The sequence below is a fragment of the Apteryx mantelli genome, chromosome 22, assembly GCF_036417845.1.
Source record: "Apteryx mantelli isolate bAptMan1 chromosome 22, bAptMan1.hap1, whole genome shotgun sequence".
NCBI lineage: Eukaryota > Metazoa > Chordata > Aves > Apterygiformes > Apterygidae > Apteryx > Apteryx mantelli.
The window spans coordinates 5,342,055-5,363,781 of record NC_089999.1 but is presented as its reverse complement, the minus strand read 5'-3'; the positions used below and the strand labels follow the sequence as shown (position 1 = coordinate 5,363,781).

General features: G+C 51.4%; 2 protein-coding genes across 5 annotated transcripts in view; both read left to right on the top strand.

Annotated features, from left to right (window-relative positions):
* The window catches only part of GTF2I (general transcription factor IIi), an 82,322-nt gene extending 75,093 nt beyond the window's left edge, over positions 1-7,229 (top strand). For all 4 annotated transcript variants that reach the window (XM_067309964.1, XM_067309962.1, XM_067309963.1 and 1 more), the window contains 2 exons: positions 1,511-1,586; positions 4,791-7,229. In XM_067309964.1, coding sequence (XP_067166065.1) covers positions 1,511-1,569 — 59 coding nt within the window. In that variant the 3' untranslated portion in view covers positions 1,570-1,586; positions 4,791-7,229. The remainder of the gene's footprint in view (positions 1-1,510; positions 1,587-4,790) is intronic.
* A 4,408-nt stretch (positions 7,230-11,637) lies between these two features.
* NCF1 (neutrophil cytosolic factor 1) lies at positions 11,638-21,414 on the top strand. The gene is made up of 11 exons (XM_067309724.1): positions 11,638-11,973; positions 12,734-12,814; positions 13,032-13,107; positions 13,897-14,062; positions 14,993-15,048; positions 15,424-15,546; positions 16,397-16,504; positions 17,391-17,508; positions 18,462-18,569; positions 20,258-20,400; positions 20,732-21,414. The coding sequence occupies exons 1-11, from the start codon at positions 11,902-11,904 to the stop codon at positions 20,848-20,850; spliced, it is 1,170 nt and encodes a 389-aa protein (XP_067165825.1). The 5' UTR covers positions 11,638-11,901; the 3' UTR covers positions 20,851-21,414.
* Positions 21,415-21,727: the final 313 nt, after the last annotated feature.

The following is a 21,727-nucleotide window of genomic DNA, read 5'->3' as shown; positions in this document are numbered from 1 at the left end:
ACAAAACAGCTAAGATGCAGATTTTAAGCTCACAGTTATTAAAAGCTGAAACATCAAACAGAAAATGTTAGGTGATGGAGTGAGACAGTTGTTCCTGAGTACCCTCATGCAGAGGAAATCTGGTTATGGGCCTTTGAAGTAATAGTTTTGAAGAAATAAACAAACACGTCTTTGAATTTGTCATCCAAAACTGGATTCAGATCCAGTTACCAGAGAAATGATCTTGAAAAAAGGTATGCAATTGCTAAAGAACTCAAAATCACTTCAGAACTAGTCTGGGAGGTATGAAACAATCATGTGATGAAGTGGCTTGGCTTAGTAGTGATGAATTAGCCTAGCCCCAAACCTTCCAAACAGCTTCAGTGAAAAGCCAATTTCCTTCCAGCATCATATTCTCTGTTTATAAAAAGAACAAAATTAAGTTCTGAGTCACATAGGCAGCACTATACAGACACAGGACTTCTTTGATTTACCTCCAAGTGTCACTGTGAACAAGAAAAGGCAAAGATTTTGTAATGAAGTCTCCTGGAAATGAAAAAAATCGTATCAAAAGATGATGAATGCTGTAGCCAACAAGACCAGATTTCTTTTTCTTTTTCTTTCTTTCTTTTAAGCATATGATAATGCCTGTCTGTTTGATACTGTGTGTTGAAGAAGAGAAATTAGCTGGAGCCAGAATTTGTTTTGGACAGATCGAAATACAATAACGAAGAAGTCTGTATCTACTTGAGAAGAGAAGTGGTCCTGGAGATGGAAAAAAATTTCTGAAAATTGGTCAATGCTGGGAAAAAGAGTTTGTGCAGTGAATGTTAATGTGATCACTGTTGCAGAAGGCATAACTGGAGCACAGCTAGGTTGAGATGCTGTTTACTAGCTTTGGAAGACTGCATCTTAAACGTGAAGCAGTGCTCATACTCTAAGCTTCTAGTAAAGGAAGCCCTACATGAGATTATATTTGTGGTCATGGGCTATAGATTTACCTGTGAGTATTTGTCAAAGCTTCTCCAAACATTGCATGTCAAGTGAGGTGAATGGGAGAAAGAACGACCCTGGGGAGCGACAAAGAAGAGAAGGAGGACTGAAGAACAGTGAGGATGGAGACAAAAACTGTAATATATCTTTGCAGACCAAAACTGTGATATATCTGATGTTTTTTAACTGATTATGTTTTGTTTCTATTTTGGATTAAGTTCCTTTCTCACCCACTGAGTATTTCAGCTCCATAGAAAGCCTTTTTAAGTTTCAATACACTTCTAATACCGATTTTTATTTCTGTTCTTTAAAAAATAGAGTTCTCTTAGATTCCAGGCTGCTTTACATTGAAGTCAACATGGTAATTTCAATAGAATCAGATTATTTTGAATAGATATTAATTTATCATTAATAGTATAAAATGGTAAATGAATGCTTTTCATATTTGTTCTGTAATTTTTTTCCTATTAAGTACAACAGTAACAACAGAACTGATAAAGATTTTTTTTTTCTTCATTCATTACTGCTTTTTCAACAGATGTTACAGAAACAGAAGAAAATTCTCAAATAAAACAAGAACCGGACCCAACGTGGTAGACCTCATCAAAACTAGGGTAAAATAATTTATTGCTTGTTGGAAGTCAACACTTGTTAAAGAATAGTATTTTTATATTTTGGGGTGGGGAGAAGAGGGGTGGTTGAGATATAGGACTGAATGCCAGAAAATGTCAGCGCTTTACTTGACTTATGAATTATTTTATTTGTCTCAGTCCTCATATTTGTAAAATGTAGGACATTTTAACTGCATCCTCCAAATGTAATGTAAAGCATACTGTGTTAGCATTTGCGAGACAGTCAGTCTTAGGAAAATGAGGACTGTAACACAGCCTGTAAATAAAAATGGATGATGGTAATTACATACCTTAGAGGCAGAGTAAATGAAAGCTTAGGGGATTAGTGTTTATGAAGAGCTGTGACAAGCTTGTGTGAAAGAGTATTATCATTGTTTTTGGTAGTGCCTACATATTTCCAACTTGTAACTGTGCAGGAGAGCTCTTCACTAGGATTTCAATATTGTCTAACCTTGGGACACTTGGTAAAATAACTAGCTGCGATGAAAAATCAACTTGCTTTAAAAGTTTTGTTTCTTTTCTATTAACTTTACAAAAAGCTTAGTTTAACTTACAGTGCAAAAATGTGGCTGAATCTTTTCTGTCTCTTCAACTGTTTTTTCCTTCACTCATTGCTAAAATGGAATTTTGGTGGAGGTAGAGACAGTGCAAGGGTCTTTGGCACGTAACCAAATATAAGGAGGTTTACCTATGCAGTTGTTAGTTTAGAACTGTACTTCGTTCAGAAAAAATGGCAATTTTAAGCAGTAGCAGATCTCTGTTAGTTTTTCCAATTTCAGTTTTTTGATAATACTCTGAACAAATATTTTCCTCCTTGTTTATTTTTTGATACTTTAGTGGTTTGATTTGATTGACGTAAGAGTGGATGCATTCGTTTGGTATGTTCAAGCTGTAATCTGTCTAGCTATAGCAAGACACAAAGATTGTATTCATCACAGAGAAGAAAACTTCTGAATCCTATTCCAGTTCTGAGGGCACAGACAGGCACTCAGCAAAACCGAGCTGCAGTGGTTCACCGTTAATTTTGGCATTAATATTGCAATTTTCCAGCTCACCTGAGGCAGTGGTCTTTCCAGCTCACCTGAGGCAGTGGTTGGGGGAGCATGTGTTTTTGGGCTCCTGGCACCTTCTGGCTTTTCTGGAGACAAGGACAGCCCAGGCCGTGTCCTCTGTCAGGTGCAGCATAACCACAGCCTCCTCCAGGATATGGTGCTCCCTGGCAGATGTCTTCTGTCTGCTCTTGGTGCTTCTAGCACCCAGGTGAAGGCAGTATGCTTAGGTACATCCAAGTTGATGGGTTTCAGCTAGGGGAAAGCAAGTTTGTTCTCTCTGATCTTCCACTTCCCTTGGGATTTGGAACAACGTGTCTGGGCTCCCAGAGAGCAACTCTCAAGTGCTCCCAGCACATCTCAACAGCCTGGACGAATGAGCTGGACGTCAAATCAGCAGGGTCAGCTAAACAGTCTGACTGAACATAAGACATCAGCAGTTAGGATGCTAGAGCACGTGACCTGCGAGGAAAGGTTGAGTTTGGTCATTTTAGTCTGGCAAAGAGGTGACTCTCTGTGCCCTGAGAATTGTAAACACATCAGTGTCTTTCGAATATCAGTGTCTCCCATAGCATCCTCATAGGGAAGCTCAGGAAGTGTGGGTTGGATGAGTGGACAGTGAGGTGGATTGAGAACTGCCTGAATGGCAGAGCTCAGAGAGTTGTGATCAGTGGCGCAGAGTCTAGCTGGAGGCCTGTAGCTAGCGGTGTCCCCCAGGGGTCAGTACTGGGTCCAGTCTTGTTCAACTTCTTCATCAATGACCTGGATGAAGGCACAGAGTGCACCCTCAGCAAGTTTGCTGACGATACAAAACTGGGAGGAGTGGCTGATACGCCAGAGGGCTGTGCTGCCATTCAGAGAGACTTGGACAGGCTGGAGAGGTGGGCAGAGAGGAACCTCATGAAGTTCAACAAAGGCAAGTGCAGGGCCCTGCACCTGGGGAGGAATAACCCCAGTCACCAGTACAGGTTGGGGGTTGACCTGCTGGAAAGCAGCTCTGCGGAGAAGGACCTGGGAGTGCTGGTGGACGCCAAGTTAAGTATGAGGCAGCAATGTGCCCTTGTGGCCAAGAAGGCCAATGGTGTCCTGGGGTGCATCAGGAAGAGTGTTGCCAGCAGGTCGAGGGAGGTGATCCTCCCCCTCTACTCAACCCTGGTGAGGCCACATCTGGAGTACTGCGTCCAGTGCTGGGCTCCCCAGTGCAAGAGGGATGTGGCACTACTGGAGCAAGTCCAGCGAAGGGCCACAAAGATGATTAGGGGACTGGAGCATCTCTCTTATGAGGAAAGGCTGAGAGAGCTTGGCCTGTTTAGCCTGGAGAAGAGAAGGCTGAGAGGAGATCTTATCAACGTGTACAAGTATCTGAAGGGAGGGTGTTGAGAGGATGGGACCAGACTCTTTTCAGTGGTGCCGAGCGACAGGACGCGAGGCAACAGGCACAAACTGAAACACAGACACTTCCATCTGAACATGAGGAAAAACTTTTTCACTGCGAGGGTGACAGAGCACTGGAACAGGTTGCCCCGAGAGGTGGTGGAGTCTCCTTCTCTGGAGATATTCAAAACGCGCCTGGATGCAATCCTGTGCAGTGTGCTCTAGGTGACCCTGCTTGAGCAGGGGGGTTGGACTAGATGATCTCCAGAGGTCCCTTCCAACCTCAGCGATTCTGTGATTCTGTGATTCTGTAATAAATTGTTGAAGCCTGCTTTGGAAATATTTTTCATAAATCTGAACATGGCGTTCGAAAATATATTAAAGAAAAACTTTCTATTTGTAATCGGAAGTACTTCATTGGGTGGAGGAATATAAAGCTATCTGACTTGACCATTAAATTTTATCAAAATTTTGTCTTGAGCAATGGCTGCACAATTTGGTGCTGCAGTGCGTTGGATTTCCGGATACTCTAAGCTATCTGCTACCTAGCAAATTTATACCAAAGCAAGTAGTTGGTTTAAATTCTTACAGAGAGCACTCAAACACACATTTAATCTCATGTTTACTGAGGACAATATTCACCTTCTAGGTGCTTTCCGAATCTAGGCCTAATGAACTCAAAAAGTGTCCCAACTACTAGTATTTGCAATAAGATGCAGAGCTGCAATGAAACTAACTCACTTCTGTAATTTTTCTTATCTAGTCAGAAGCATCCAGTTCTGAGAAGAGCTTGCTGGGACTGTCCTGAGCTGTGTAATATAACTGTATAAGAGAAGTACCTTCTATACAAACCCTTTTTGTACTTTTAGATAGAAATGTCTACTTTTTCAGCAGTTCTGTGAATTGACTTAAAGCAAAGAAAGACTGTAGATTTGGAATGGCTGATTTTACTTTGGAATATATTGTAAGGACTAAATTTGATGCAGCATTGCTGGAGAGATGACAGGGATTGAAATCAACAGGGACTTAACAGAGGCTGTCTACATTTCCCAATAAAGCTGAATTTTACTGTATCTGAATGCATCTCAGCTTTTATAATGAAGAAAAATTCCTGCAGTAGTTCAGTTTGTTAGTTTTACTTTGAAAAAAGTAATTAATTTTTGGTTCTTACTCCTTTAATGGCTGATTGGACAATAGTATCTGTATATTTGAACTAATTTTTCCTATGATATCTATCACAATTAATATGTTTTTCATAAATAAAAGATAAACTGGTTCACCTGACCGTTAGTATGCATTAATGAAATGGACTGTGAAATGGTCAGTATTTCAGTGTGTGGTTTAGGAACCAATTTAAATGAAACCCTGTTATAGTTTGCTCCGTAATTCAAAGTAGTAAGTGCATGTTTTATCAAAATATCACATGGTTTATGTATGATGGGTCTAGTCTTGCAGTCCTAACGTAGGTAAAACTCACATGGACCTGTGAGAGCTTTTCTGCCGAAGACTGTGGGGTAATGCCCTTCTTTTCATCTAGAACTAGTTATGGAAACTTATGCAATTAAGCTGCTGTAAGTCCTACTATGTCAAAGTAAGTCCCCTATAGTCCTGATTGCGCCCCACATTATGTAAGAGACAAATGTAAGCATTTTTTGAAGCTTCACAAACCGTAAGAGATGTAAAGTTCTGGCTATATGATAACCTCTATAGAGAAAATACAGTTTATTGTAAAGGTTTCTCTTTTATTGGCATGAGTTTGGGATGACTGCATTATGCACAAATGGTAAACCTTGTTCCCTGATAAAGAAATAAAGGCATTTCTGATGTTTTCATGACTGTCCATGCAGTATACATTTATATACTTTGCAACGAATGACATTCTGGCAGTAATTTTGTAGGCAGGTAGAATATGCTTTTAGCATAGTTACTAATTCAAGAGAAAGTCATGCCTTTCAGACAAAAATCAAGCTCTGAGTGGGTGAGGTTGTTGCATCTTTAAGGAAAATTTTTGAAGCCTTGAATTCAACAGGATATACTGTATGTTCCCTGGGAACATCCGGCAGAAGCACCGTGAAGTTCTGCAAATGAATTCAGGACAAGGCATGGGATTGCTATAAAACACGTGCTCGCTTTTTCAAAATTGCTCGGTGCAGGTCTGCAAAGAAAGCTCTCCAGATGGGAATCAGTGGCAGCTGAAGGGCCTGCTGCCTTTCTGAGCCGGCAGACAGCCTCCATCCCTGTCCCAGGTGAATTCACCCATTGAATTTACTGTTAACTCTGAACCATGTGGGTACTGTCCCAAATTATAACCACGGAAGTATTTCACTGCTGATTACTTTCGTAGACATGCTCAGTTAACATACCATGATAAATGTTGTTGTCAGAGCAAAGGCCGGTTTCATGATTGCTGCTAAAAGTTTTTAGAATGGGGAGAGGTGTTAATACAGCTCTCGCTGAGTTTTGAGCTGGCTCGACTTTGCCTTTTTTCAAAAGGGAAAGGATGGTCCATCCCTTCTTCATCCTTCAGCTCGCTTTGGGAGGCACCGTTTGCACAGCTGTCTGCCCGGCAAGGCTGCATATTGCTAGTAGAGTCATTAGTGCTAACTCAAAATGTGGGACTGACATCGTAGCCAAAGAACTGTAAAAATTAGTGACTCGGACTAAGGCCTTTGTCCAGTATATAATGGCAGAGCGTGGGGATCCTGCAGGTTTGTCGTGTAACTCGCATACAAGAGCCAAAAAAAATGAAATGAAAACCAATGCAATGGCTTTACTGGAAGTACTGGAGTAGTTGCATAATATTGGGAGTTAGAGTAATGGTGCACTGTGTCCATCCCTCTGATGGATTTGTGGTAAGGCTGATGTACACATCAGCATCCAACACTGGAATCTCTTTCTGGTCTCAGACATTTTGAGTTATATCCAGTAGAGGGAAATCAGACTGACAAAATAATTGCACCGATATTTATACCTTCCAAATATCAGTTTTATATAAAAGAATCTCTCTCTCTCCATCTATCTATCTATACATATAGTCATAACGGGTAGCAAACTTTTGAGATATGACCATGCATGAAAATCACACTCATTTCCAAACCAGTAATACGTGAGGTATTTCACTTTTGGGGTATTGAGTGATCATGCCCTAAAAAGCCTTGGCTGTACTAATAAACACGTAAATAAATAAAGTTGCGACAACCTACCAGAACTCTGAATATTTTTTGTTCCAGTAGAGAAACTTTGTGGTGATGGAGTAGATGTCACGGATGTATTCTCCAGTAATACCAAACTCTAAAAGACAGTCATGTTCCTTAGGCCAGTTCCTTTCTCTTAAATGAGTTTTGATTCCAAATAGTGTAGGATTCAAGGTTTTTATAGCAGAGCTTGACCTTTCTTGTGTACGGCACCTCCCCAGGGCTTGTCACAGGAATAACCACTAGGTGTCAGATGAGGTCCAGCACTTTGACTGTGCAGCTGTTGGCCAATGTTCTTCCTTTGAGATTTAAAGATTTCCATACACAAAACTTGAACTCTTTTCTCTCTCTCTCTCTCTCTCTCTCTCTCTCTCTCTCTCTCTCTCTTTTTTTTTTTTATATCTGTCTCATCAGTGGCTGAGGAAGAGAACAGGCTTTCATCTCATTTTGGTGATTTTGCAACAGCTATTAGAGCATTTAATACTTTCCATACACAGAACAATTTGCCATCAGTGACATAAACAAGACTTCCCTTTACTCTGGATTGAATAAAGCTTAAACTACTAAAAATCAAAAACTACTTGTTGAACAAAATTAGGGTAGTGTTTCATTTTTCAGCTTTTAATTTCCAGGAGTTTTTGGTACCAGTTAGGGATGTGGCACTGCAAAAAAGAAGATAGCCCATTTTCTAAGAAATTTTGGACCTCTCCGGCACTTTGTCTTCAGTGACCTTGTTAATTGTACAGAAATCTGTCAGCCTAAGTCCTGTATTCACTGTTCTCACTCTAAAACAGTTGTGCATTGCTGCAAAACACTTTTATTAATTCTGTGCTCCAGACCGAGGAAGGAAATAGTATTTTAAACCAAGTCTGACATGCCGCCTAGAGAAGTAGCCTGTTTCTTCCTAGTGCAGCAATGTAAAGCTCTTGAGACCAATGGAAGTTCTCAGTAGCTCTCAAAATCTGTATTCAGATGCCAACCTTCAGTTTCCCAGATTTCAAAACATGAATCATTTGGGCTTAGTGTACTAGGAACAGCTTATTTTTCAGATGGGCCTCTGAGAGTTTTCTTCTAAAACTATCTTACTTCCTATCTAGTAACTACTGGACATAGTGGAGTAACGGAGCTGTGTATCATACTGAGGTGCCTGTTGCCTGTCACGGTAGACTAACCCATCGCCAACAGCAAGGCCTACAAGCTGTTTCATTTCTCACATCACAAGATGAAGAATGAGGAAACTGGAAGAAACATGTGAATGAAGTGGTTTCCAGTAATGGACTATGTAACTCGGTTTTAAATTTAGTACAAACAATGATAATTATGAAATTAGCTTTCATGAAAAAGTCGCTGGTAGTTCTGCATATGAAGCAGCAGTGCAGCTATTAACAGCAGAACCCGAATAGACCTGGAGTTTTTGGGTTTTTTTTAATGTTACATTGTTGCATAATTTTCTTCCTGTACAGGGAAGTCTGCTGCATGCTAAAATAATAAGAAACCAATTTTAAATTACCATATTTGTGTTTCAGTATCTCAACAGCTGCAACGCACCGTACCCGAGATTCAGGGGAAAGCTGTAGCTAGTGTTTAATCTTTTGACTGCAGCCAAGGCCAGCTTTTGTCTCTGCACTAATGAGGGTATGAGCCCATCCAGCAGTGCGGTAAAGCTCTTGGGTCAAGACTCACAGCAGCAAGTCACTGCTTGCAGCGTCAGAAAATCGGTCATTTCAGGTTTTTCTCTGATATCCCCTGAATGTAATCCAAAGTCTGTGGCGTGTAATGCTGCAAGGTGGCGTGGTCTGGCGTGCTGTCCCCGCAGGTGCTGCCTCGCTGCTCCTGTGGCAGGTAGCATCACCCCGAAATGCTCGGTACCGTATCCCGAGGCCCTCCGTACCCGTGTAAGGAGGAGCCTGCACCTGGGGGGTCGGACACACGCAGGCTGCTGAGCGCTCCGGCAGCGTTGCGTGCTGGGGAGGACGGTCCTTGCTTCCCTCTCGCTCAGCTGCTTGGCTTCCGTGAGGATTCCCGTTTTGTTGATGCTGGACTCAGAGCCACGGCTTTCCTTTACAAGAGCTGTAATTGCCTTAGTCTACGGCTCTGCCTCCCCCTCGTTCCCCAGGCCCCCGGGGCCATTCCCTGAGCCACGGTTTGCCGTCGATCATCGGTCAGGAGGGTCTGCGCTAGCTCCACCTGCCAGGAACGAAGACGTAGGCGTTGCCTCCATGGCCAAGAGTGTCTCCGCTCCCAGTTAAGCATGGGACTGGACCCGCTGTGAAGACCAGACGCGTTGTGAAGTGCTGGGCCTGCCCTGAGACACCGACTGTGCCCAAGCACAGGGCTCCTGCACGGGATCCGGCAGGGCGGATGGTGGAGGAGACTGAGTGGACACAACCCGGGCAGCCAGCTGGAGCTGGAGCTGGGCTCTTCCCAAACGTCCCTCAGGCCTGTGGCTCGGGGCTGTAATGGGCTATTTGCCTGCCGCGTGGGCAGGGGGGACGGGCTCTGCATTGGCCTTGCAGGATAGCCCCGTCTCCGGGAGCGGGACACCACCGACGCCTGTTGTAACCGAGGGTGCCCGTGCTGGGGACGAAACAGCTTTCTTGTCCTTCCCAAGAAAGGGGGGTGGCAGCAGATCCCGTGGGCTCCTTATTGCCTGGTGTTCGCGCCCAGTCCCTGCAGCGTGCCCAGCCCTTGCTGTCGGCACAACGCGCTCATCCTCGCGCACCTCGGGGGTGACGAGATGAGGCTGTTCGTTGCTCTCCCGGGGGCACCTTGGCCCACGAGAAGCACTGGGTTCAGCACGCGCGGCCCCGGCACCCGGCTCGGGCCCCCAAGGGACAGTCGAGAGCTTTTTCAGGGGCTGCTTTTTTGAGAAGCTTCAGGTAACTGGGAGGAAACCGTGGCGCAAGGGCTGGAGACCTCGCGTTCGTGGCTAGCTGCTGTCTTGTCCTCTTGTGCGAGCTGCGGACGGTGCCCGGGCAGGGAGGAGGCCGGTGCTGGTCTCCCCGGGCTCGGGAGCGTGTTACCACCGTGTTTAGCACCTTCGGCGCTGCGAGAGAGGGCGCGGGCAGGCTTCGCTCCCCAGAGTCTGCAGCCTCCGACGTTGCAAAAGCAAAGGGGAACGGCAAGACCAGTCCTGCCACCTTCTCCCCGCTGAGCGCCGTGGCCTGGCTTCAAATCGCAGGCATGGGGCCGGAAGGGAAAAAAAGGGCCGCGGCAGGGAGGGATGCCGTGAGCGTCCCCGGGCTGCTGACATTCCCGTGGCTTTTCTGGCTATTGCAACACTAGGGAAATGGCTGCGCGGCTGGGTTTGGTGTTATCCCGTCTGCCGGGCTTCTGCCAGGAGTCGAGGCAGACGCTACCGGGACCTTCCCCTGCGCCGGGGAGCGCGGGGGGAAATCCCAGCGGGTTTGCCAGGAGAAAACACCCTGCCCTGCGCCAGCGCCTGCGCGGACGGTCCTGCGGAGGCGACAGTGCGGGTGGCCCCCGTCCACCATCCCGCCCCCGTCCCAAACCGTTATCCCGAGGCGGGAAAATAATCCTGGTTTGGACTGCCCGGCCATGAGCCGTGTAACGGCTGAGCCTGGGCTGGACGGGGAGCAGCACCCCCGGGCCGGCGCCTTCCCGCTGTGCCGGGGCGAGGGCGCCCCGCCGTCCCCACGGCCCAGCTCTCGCGGCGGGCAGCGAGGCGCCGCGAAGGGCCGAAAATGGTACAATCATCGCGGATGTTGCTGATAACCTCGGGGCTGCTGCTGGGGTTGAGAAACGAGCCTCGCGCTTTCCTCTCAGAAGCGGTGTTGAAACAGGTGAGCTGTTATGATATCTCTGCGGATACAGATGGTTTTAAAGTCCCGCAGGTATTTCTACAGGAAAGCTGGCTGAGAGAGCTGGGATCAGGCAGTTACGGGCACGGTGCAAGGCGGGTGGGCAGAAAATCCGTGCAGGACTCACTGCAAACGCTCAGGCTCGACTGGATCCGCAGGCTGGGGTGCAACCGGCCTGATGCCCCATCTCGATCCTCTGATTTCATGGGTGCCTCCCGGGCAGCCCCAAAGCCTCGCTGCTGGCCATCCCCACCCAAATCCGCTGCCCTGAAGTCCTCACATCGGCCAACCCCCCCCCCCCCAGCTGAGCATCCCATCGCGTGAAAAGCCCGTTTCTGCCCCAAAGCAGCCTGGCTGGTGCTGCGGATGCAGCCTCGGAGCGGACAGGGAGCATCCTCCGCACCCGCCTCATGCCGAGTTGCCCGCGGTGCCCAGGTGGCCCCTTCTCGGCCGGTCCGGTGGCCCCCGGGCTGCCTCTGCTGCGGCAGCCACCCCGTACAGCTGAGTCAGCGGCTCCCTGCCTCCGGAAAAGGCTCACGAAGCCGCCCGCGGCCGAGCGCACCTCTGCCAGGGGTGTCCGCTCCGCCGTCCCGTGCAGCCCCCGGGGCCGGAGGCAGCGCAGAGCCGCCGAAGGGGCCGGGCCTGGAGACTCCCAGCAGGAAACACCGGGTCAACGCAAACCACAGCGGGTAAAAAATTGCAGGCACGATTGCAGTGAGACTTCCCCTTTTCGGGGGGCTTTAAAAGGAAAGCGGAGTGATGCAAAGGCAGAGAGGAGACGCGGGCGCGGGGACGGCCGGGCGAGCGGCGAGCGGCGCAGGAGCACGGTTGGGGCTGGGCGCCGTGGCCGGGAGCAGCCATGGGGGATGCGTTCATCAGGCACATAGAGCTGCTGGGCTACGAGAAGAGGTTTTTTCCCAGCCAACACTATGTAAGTACCCAGCGACCGTCAGACGGAGAGAGGACTGGCTGGGGCAGACATTTTCCAGCCAACGTATTTCTTTATATATATGTGGCTGAGGGGTTAAGAGCATCCCTTTTTGGGGGGGATTGTGGTTGATGGCTTGAGCTGGAGGCAGCTGGAGGGTGAAATGTCCATTCCGTAAGATTTGGAGGCAAGATTTTGGGCACCTCCTTTGCAAGCTCTTGGTTACTTCGCAGGCTTGGAAAGGGCTTTTTGCGGCTCTTCCCTCTTTGATTCCCACCAGCGTCAGTGTTTCTGCCCCCCTCCATCCCTGCCGAACCTCCTTAGCTCCCGGCTCGCTCTCTATAGCAGAGCTGCTCTCACTGCGGGGGGGGGGCTCTAAAAAAACAAGCAATTTCTCTCAAATTGAAGCTTCCTAAAGACCACTTCAATGGCGATGAATCTTCCAATTCTCCAATGAAAACTAATGGAATAACAATATTTTAAACAGGACGATAAATGTGAATTTTTTTTTACAATTTTGATATGCAAAAATATATCGAACTCCATGTAAGTGGATAAACACCGACTTCTCCCGCGAGCCCTCTGTAGCTGTGGCGGGACTGCGGGACGATCTGGGTTTCAGCCCCGCGGAAGACACCGTCCTTGGAAAGGGATGCGCGAGGCGCTGGGCGCCCGGGCTGCCGCAGGGGGTCCCGCACGGGCGGGCGGGTGACGCGGGGCTGGGTCCCCCCCGCCGCTCGCAAACCTCCGCTTCGCCCGCCAGGTCTATATGTTCCTGGTGAAGTGGAACGACCTCTCCGAAAAGCTCGTCTACCGCCGCTTCACCGAGATCTACGAGTTCCATGTGAGTGACGGCGCGGCGGCCGCGGCGCCCGGCTCCCGCTGGGCCACGGGCTGGCGGGGGCGAAAGGCGAAAGGCGAAATCGCCCCGGCCCAGGCCCAGGCCCAGCGCGGGGGAGGCTCGGGGCGTCCCGCGCGCGGGTGGCAGTGGGGCGATGCCGGCTCCGCCGCCGGCGCCTCCCGGGCCCGTCCTCACCGCCGCGCCCGGCTCTGCCCCGCAGAAAGCGCTGAAGGAGATGTTCCCCATCGAGTCCGGCGACATCAACCCTGAGAACCGGATCATCCCTCACCTGCCCGGTAAGCGGCCGGGCGGCCAGGGCGGCGCAGGGAGATGTGGGGGGCTCGTGTGGCTGCGTCCGTGTGTCCCCAGGCGCCGGCCTCCGTCCCCATGGCGCCTACGCATGGGCACACGCACGCACACACCGTGGCCTCCACGAGCCGGGAACGGCACCAGATGTGACCGGAGCCGCCGGGCTGGTCCCCGCACCCCTCGATGCGCCTCGGACCGGCGGAGTCACTGCGCACGTGGCCAGCTGTTGCTGTTGCCCCACATCCATCTTGGCCCATCCTGTACGCGCAGCAAAGCTCCCCCAGGTCTCATGCCCCAGGAAGGGCTTCGCAGGGTGGTTTCCCTCCGCAGCTGACGTCCACGGTGCCCCCGAAGCAGCTGGTCTGGGCGCTACTGGGCGACAGAAACAGGGCTCAGCCAGTCTTTCCCCGGGAGCTGGCGCCACCCCTGCAAGGGCTGCGGGTCGGAGGGGACGAGCTCCGCACGAGCCGCCGTCTGTCTGCCGCCTTCCTCCGTGGCGCCCGCTCCGGGCCGCGCGTCGCGCTCGCCTCCTCGGCCGCGCGGGCAAAATGCGGAACCGCAGGCTGCAGCTGCAGCACTTCTGCAAAATGGCTGTGGCCGTGCGGGGAGCGTCTCCGGAGCACGTTCAGCGCCGTCCGTCGGTGACGGGGGAGGCTCTGCTCTGCTCCCGGGGACCTTCGCCTCATGGCTCCGCAGCCAAATCCGCTCTTTTTCAGCACAGTGCAAAAACAAGTCTCCCCGTCTGCTTTCTGCGACTCCTCTCCTCTCCTTTCCAGCCCCCAAGTGGTTTGACGGCCAGCGGACGACGCAGAGCAGGCAGGGCACGCTGGCCGAGTACTGCTACACCTTGGTGAGCCTGCCGCACAAGATCTCCCGCTGCCTGCACGTGATGAACTTCTTCAAGGTCAGGCCCGACGACACGAGCCCCGTCACAGACAGCCAGTGAGTACGGGCAGCTCCCCAGCACTGCCGCTTCGGGGGCACGTTCATCAGAGGCTCCTGCCCACGTCCCTGCCCGCTGCTTGCCCTCATCTACGCGTGGAGGTAGGGGCTCCTGGTGCGGTCCGGACCCCGAGGAGAGGGAGCAGACTGCCGGCAGCACCAGCACGCAGATACAGGGAGAGCACAGACTGCAGCGGTGCTGTCTGCAGAGGCGGTTTGAGCGTTTGCAGCCTAAATACCTGTTTCCAGTCACTGGAAATGTCTGAAACCTGCCCTGCCTGCCCCACGGCCGGGGCGGAGGAGCAGGCAGGGAGGCGGCGCTGGTGGGGAGCAGCCCCGGGCGGCGAGGAGCATCCCTGTCCCGGGCGCTGGATGCTGGCAGCGCTGCTCTGGTGCCGCGGGGTGGCTCGCGGGGTGCTGGGTCGCGGTGCCGTGGAGCCTGCGGTGCCCCGTACCACCCCTGCTGCCGGGGGTCTGGCGGCAGCCCCGGTGGTGGAGAGGACATTTAAAGCAAACGATCTGGTCAGGTCGGGTGAGAAGTGCCTGCTCCTCTGGAAAGCGAGACTGAGCTGCGGGGAAGCGCGGTGCCAGGCCACGCTGCAGCACCCGCAGGCTTTTTTAACCCTTTGAGTGCTGCCGCTAATAATAACCAGCAGCGCAAGCTGAGGACATCTCCTGCTGCCTGAACTTCACCCCCACGGAGGGTGACGCCGTGGCACAGGGCTTTGCAGCCACACAGCCCACGGTGGCCAGCACCGCTGGTGCCCAGCGCCCTGCTCCCCTTGGGAAGGTGCCCCCAGCACCGGCAGCGCCAAGGGCACCTCCACCCCTTATCGGCCTCCCGGGAGCCTGCAGCAAGTGGGGAGGGGAACCTGCTGCCGGCAGGGAAGGGTGTGTAGCACTGCGCTGACTCTGCTCTGACCCATTTAGGATCAAGAAGCCCGAGGTGTTCCTCCTGCCCAAGGACTCCAAGAAAAACCCCACCGGTAAGAGGCCTCCGAGGGGTTTGAGCGACCGCCCGTGGTGCAGCGAGCACGTGGCTCCCTCCACGGCAGCAGAGCCCAGCAGGGAGAGGGGCATCTCCGGGGAGGATGGGGCAGTGCTGAGTGGGAGGAGAGCTGTCCCCAGGCAGGTCCCCTCACCGAGCAGTGCCAGCCTTGCCTGTGCCAATGCTACAGCTGGGAGGAAACCACATCCTGGGGGCGACTGAGTCTGCAACCTGGGATCCAACTTGCTTGGGCCCAGAAGAGGATGGGAAAGTGCTTTAGACTGCTGCGGAAGTTGCTTTTGGCCTGGCTGGAAAAGAGTATTTCTGCTCTGGGGGGCCGGGTAAAGGAACGTCTCTCGCTTCTCCCCCGCAGACATCACGGGTCCCATCGTCCTGCAAACGTACCGAGTGATTGCCGACTACGAGAAGAGCTCCAGGTCCGAGATGGCTCTAACAGCTGGGGAGATGGTGGACGTCGTGGAGAAGAGCGAGAGCGGTATGTGTCTGTCATTCTGGAGCATCACCCTCAAACTGGGCTGTCTTTCGGCTGGGACGAGGATTACCTTCCGCCCGGCGTTTGAACGCCTGGCACGGTGCCGCTCTGCTCCCAGTGTGGGGCTGTGGCACCCCCAGGAAGGTGCACTGGTGCACTGGTTAAGGGGTAGCAGGGGCAGGCTGCGTTGTGTGGGGTCTCCCGACGGAGTGGAGAAGCTCAGAGCAAATGTAAACAACAGCAACAAAATTCTCACAGCTTCCCGTCCCGCTGGGGGGACACATTCACATTCACATGGATTCACATGACAGTACATGCCGGCCAGGAAGGCTGTGAGGCAATCCTAGAAAACCCTGCAGCCTCCTCGCATGCCTCAGCATGTGAGGTTTCCTCCCTAGGAGGAAACAGCGTGAACCGAGCGGTGCCCCTGGCTACAGCACGTAAATAGAGATCTGCTCCCCGCGCCTTCCCCTCCGGCTGGCGGACACACGTACGCCTGCTCCTGTGCTGCCTTGCGGGGGACAGACCCAGGGAAATACCAGCTGCTTCTCACCCGAGCAGAAGCACCTCAACCCATGGTCAAACGGGGTGGCTTTGGAGCCTGTTTCTGCACTCGTCCACGCCACTGGGTTGTTTTCTCCGCGCACCATTCCCTCTCTGCTCTTTCTGACGCAACCTGGCTGGCTGCTCCTTGTGGGCTCCACGCATCTCCCTCAGCTGCACCCTCTGCACCGCTTTCTCCCCCCCATCTGACATCTGGACGGAGGCTCCTCGCTGGCTCAGCGTGGGGGCTGCAGGGCCCGTCAGCGGGAGGTACTGACTGGGTTGTTGCCCGTGGCTGCTTTCATTACAGGCTGGTGGTTTTGCCAGTTAAAGAATAAGCGGGGCTGGGTCCCAGCTGCCTACCTGGAGCCGATAGATGGTCCTGATGAATCTGAAGAGCAGGAGCCCAACTATGCAGGTAAAATGTTCAGATAACCAGAATACCCATGAGAGCTCCAGCTAGTCACAGCCTGGAGTCACAACTCCACACGACTCCTGCCCAAACCTGCAAAAGTGACTCATTGCAGGGTCTCCAGTCAGACAGTCTGGGGCAGGACTGTTGGGCACGGAGATATTGCTGTAGGAGCTGCCAGGAGGGATAAATCTAACGGTTTGGTGCCTCACTCTCAACCTCAGGAGCTTCCTGTGACCTGACCTGCAGCTCAGCATTAGATGCTTGTTTTGTTTCATCGTAGATGCACTTCTTCATTTCAGCTCCTGCCGGTGGGTGTCTTGAGCTAGCTGGGTGCATGTTGTGTTGCTGCATCAGCAAACGAGCGAAGAGCAGCATCCGAACTGAGGCACAGGGTTTTTCTAGCACTCAGCTTCTGTACTCTTCTTATCCACCCTCTGTGTCATCCCACCATGATAGTGGGTCCCTGTTGCACAGAACGGAAGAAGGTTCCTGCAAACTCATGCTTACTGTTTTCATGACTTTATCTTTGTGGTTTTCAAAACACTGTAACAGACTCTATTAGCACAACACTTCCTTGTTCCTCATTTGACAACCTGAATTATAAACACACTCTTCAAGCACAGAGAGATGGTACTTCCACTACCCAGCTCTCTACTGGCGAGGTGCTAGAGGGGCCTGAACAGAGCCACAGGGACAGACAAGGCTAGGGGAAGTCTCAATCCAAACTCAGAGACTTGACGCACTCTAGTCTTGCATAAAATTTGGGGTGGATGCTCCAGTGCCTCCTCTCCTCAGTGGCTGGAAAGGCTGAGTCCCATCAGCGGGGGCAGCACCGCGTGGAGGTAACACACAACCCTCCCATCAAGCTGTCCCGATTTTGTGTGCACAGGTGAGCTCTACATTGTCCAGAAAAGCTACACAGCCGCTGAGGAGGACGAGCTGACTCTCAAAGAGGGTGATACTATAGAAGTCATCCACAAGCTACTCGATGGCTGGTGGGTCATCAGGTGAGAGATGCCAAAAATAAATCAGACAAGTGGGATCTGGGGAGAGGGAAGGACAAACCAGTCGTTCCCCACAGCTGGGCTGTGAAATGTGTGGACTGTTTGGTGCCGCTGCTCACGCTTCCTTTTGCAGAACTGCTTCTAACAGTCTTGTGGCTTTGCTAAATGTTAGACATTGTGGCTGGTGCTTCCTCTACCAGTGGTTCAGATATATCCAAGAATGAGGCAGATGAAAAAATGTGTCTATTATTTTGTGTACTTCTAAGTATTCTGGCATGTTTTGCTTTGCAAAATGTCATCTTCCACCCCAGCCTTGGCCTGCAGACTTGGACTTTCCCTAGGGGAACCCCAGCTGCATTTGTGCTCTGGAGAGTCACGAGTTGCACATTCGCAGCAGGGACAAGTAGCAGCTACAAATCCAGGTGATTCCTTCCACCCCAGCCTGTGCCCACACAAATGGCACCGGAAGGATTTCACAGCATTTGCAGGTGTGCTGGCATCAGGCAGCGACCGAAAGCAGGAGCCCAAGGTACAACCTGCTGCAGGGCTGAGCAGGGAAGTGGAGGAAGCTGCTGACTTGAATGCAGAAGGGTGGGACCGTGGAGAGGCTGGAGGGGGCAGCTAGGACAGAGGCTGGGAAGCATTCCTTGGGCAAACAGCGGCTGTCTGGCAAGAGTGCCCTGAGCTATGCTTAAAGCCAGTGAGGCCCTGATGGTGTGAGCTGTTGCTCTGTCTGATCCTGCTGCCTACTTGCTTCTGGGACTCAAAACACACTTTCAGGGAGAGCCACAAGGAGACAGGCTGGGGGAACAGTGCAAACTCCCATCGCTGCAAGCAACATCACGGCCATGAGAACTAACCCCCCCAGCATCACCGAGCCTGCCTGGGACAGGCGCAGAGCTGCGGTGATCAAAGGGCTGTGACTGCAAGTGATGTTTCTTTGTGCTGTATTGCAGGAAGGATGAAAACACGGGTTATTACCCCTCCATGTACCTGCAGAAATCCGGGGAGGAGAACAGCCCTGTGAAGAGCGAGCTGAGGAACCGAAGTGCCCCTCCTCGGAGGTAGGAAAGCCTCGGGAGGGAGGGAGGGAGGAAGAAGAAAGCTCTTTTTCGGGGGTGATGAAATGAAAGCAGACAGTGGTTTGAGACATCCCTTGCCCATCTGGGTAATACGGAACTGCCTAGGAGAGACGTGAGCAGAGGAAGGAACGGCCAAGAAGCAGATCCTGCAGGATTCCAGCAAAAATAGCTCTGTTCCCTGCCTTCCCTGGGAGGAGAGGCAGCCCAGCACTTCTGGTGCAGGGCCTCCAGTCAGCCGTATTTCTCTTTGTCCTTCTGCAAAGTTTCTTTTCTGGGCTAATCTTGTTTAATTTTCAAACTGCGTTTTTCCTCCTAAGTGCATTCCCTGAACCTTTGAGGAGCGAGGAGAGATCTGAGTAATCAGAGCTGCCAAACGGCCTAATCTGATGGGAGGATTTGAGCTAATGGAAGGGATTTTATTTTGATTAAAAAGATAAAAAGCAATAATAACTCATTAATGCTGATGCAATGACAACTGCTAGGAAGGGCAGAGCTTGCCTGTATCTTTTCTTTCCTACAAAAAAACAGGGCAGCTTTGCTACAAAATCTCTCAAAATCCAGCCCTGCTGGAGCATGGATTGATTGTGAGCCAGTGTAAACTGACATAAATCCACCTATTTGAGTGCAATGATGCTTACTGATAGCCTTGAGGGAGGTGACGTGGCCTGTTTCAAGGACAGGAGGATTTGCCTCCTCCACGGGGAAGAGCAGTTGATGTTGTCTCTATAGCACCGGTCATGGCAGCATGTAGGAGAAATGGAGGGAGACTCAGCTGGCACTAGCCAAGGAGAACCTGAAGCTCAGAGCACCCCCAAGGCTGAGCCCAGTTGCCAGGGTTGAGATCTGCCTCTGCGGGAAAGAGCTCTCCCACGACACGTTGCTACGAAATTGGGCACGCGTTCATGTTGAAACTGGGGAGAGGCTGAAGGCAGATGGGCTCAGCGAAGGGCTGCAGGTGCCCCTGAGCCAAGGAAGACTAAGACGTGAGACAGACAGCAGAAACCACCTCTCTCAGGCTCTGATAATGAGAAGGAGGTGGTGGCCTCACTCTGGCTGCCCGGGGAGAGTCCCACAGCCTGGGGGTTTCCCAGCAGCAGCGTGCCACTGTACAGCATCTTGGGCTTTCACTTCTTGCTGTAGTTTCTCTGTTGCGTGCTCAACATGGCACAAAGAGCTGCACGTTGAAGCATGTCCCCAAACTCCGTTCCCCCTAGCTCAAGGACTGATCCTTGGAAGTCAGGGGAGGTCACTGCCACCCCAGGGATGCGTGCGTTACAGCCAGTACGGATGCTGGAAAACCTCAGGCCTATCGCGTCCTTTCAGAGCTATGCCTGATCTACCTTGGCAACCCCATCGTTACTTTCCACGCTTGGGCTCGGGTTTCACCCTTCAGTATTTGTTTCCAAAGCACTGCTCCAGCTGCTTGCTAACACTTTGTACACAACATCTCACCTATGGCTGCCCACAAGGGCTGGCATTAACCTGCTGCCTTCTGCCAAGCAAAAATGGAAAGCAGATGTTAGGGTATGGGGAGTCAAAAGAGGAAGCGCTGCCTCCATCTGCACAAGGTCTCTGCGAGTGGCAGGGACGGGGAAATCCTGCATGAGAAAGTGTGTGGAGCGACAGCTGCAACAATGGAAATTGAAAGTTTCATTATTGACTCACTGCAGATCCACCATCCGAAATGCTAAGAGCATCCACAAGCACAGCCGGAAGCAGATCAGCCAGGAGACCTACAGGCGGAACAGCAGGAAGTATATCCAGAGCCGGAGAAATATGAAGGGCAATTTCAAGGAAAAGGCCAACATTATCCGTGAGTCTGCTTTTCTTCAAAACCCTCTGCGTTTTACGCCCCGAGGCTTAGGCTGTCCCTACAGCCACCGGCAGTCTCCGCAGGGGGTACTCCGGCTCTGCTCTCGTCACAGGAGGGGAGATGACACCGTAGGACTGCACGTACAGGTCACACCTTGCCTGTGCAGCCCTCTTCTCCCGTGGGGAAAGCATGTGCAGGGAGGTATTTCTATTTGGATGAGGTTGTTTACCCCTGGGTATAAGTCTGAGAAAGAAGGAGCAGAAAATGGCGACGCGAAGGCGTGGGGTGGTACAGAGCTCTTGACCCGTCTGTATGTCTGCTTTACCTGCAGTTGAGAAAAACGAACAGGAAGAAAACAGGTCCAAGGCTCAACCTGCTGTTCCCCCCCGGCCCAGCAAAGACCTCATCATGAATCGCTGTACGGAGAGCACCAGGAGAAAGATCATGTGAGGCCCTTGGCCCCCCCAAACCAAGCAAGTAGATGCTTTATCTCTGTCAGCTCCTGTGCAAAAAGGGACTCGGAGCCAGACCAGGAAACTCTGCTGGGGAACCTACAGGGCTCTGAAAATAGCTGCAAGCCTTGGGGAGCTGCGGACTCGGGAGACTGCAGTCCAGGGCCCCACATTAACTCAACAGCATAAGAAGTCTGAGATGTCCTAAATATAACATGAGAAACGGAGCGAGCACTGCTCCGTTGGCTTTTCTGGGGGCTGAAGATTCCCGGAGCCTGTTGCAGATATTCTTAATCAATAGGTTACTTTTTTTTTTTTTTATCCCTCATTTGTATTTTGAATGATTTTATGGTGTTCGCCAATTACCAGCTTTCTATAGAAAGTGTTCTGTAGACACTGGGGAAAGTCTTCAGTGAGAAAACACTTGTAAGCTAACATGTAAATAATTTGTACAAAGACAAAAGCAGCAAGAAAAGACACTTTATGTATGTATTTCGGTGCTTTTTATAGGCTTCCAGTGCTTTTATTAATTCAGCCAAACGGCTGATTAATAAACATATGAGTGGAGAGCAGCTGCATTTCTGCCTTATTTCTCGGGGTAAGAGCTGCGCGCACACAAGCGCTGCAGGGCTTGCACGGCTTGCGGTGCTGCACACGGCAGGCGCCTTGTCCCTCTCGCGGAGGTCACTGCGTGAGGCCTGACCCAGGGCTTCTTACAAGAGATGCTGATCGCAGAGGAAATTCGCCGGGGAGATTAAATGGTGGCGGCGCGAGTTTTGCAAAGCGTGCGGGCACCGACACGGCTCTCGCGAAACGCGGCCTGCTCGCTCCCTCTGCTGGAAGCCGCGGCCCGGCGAGGGGAAGCCGCTCGTTGT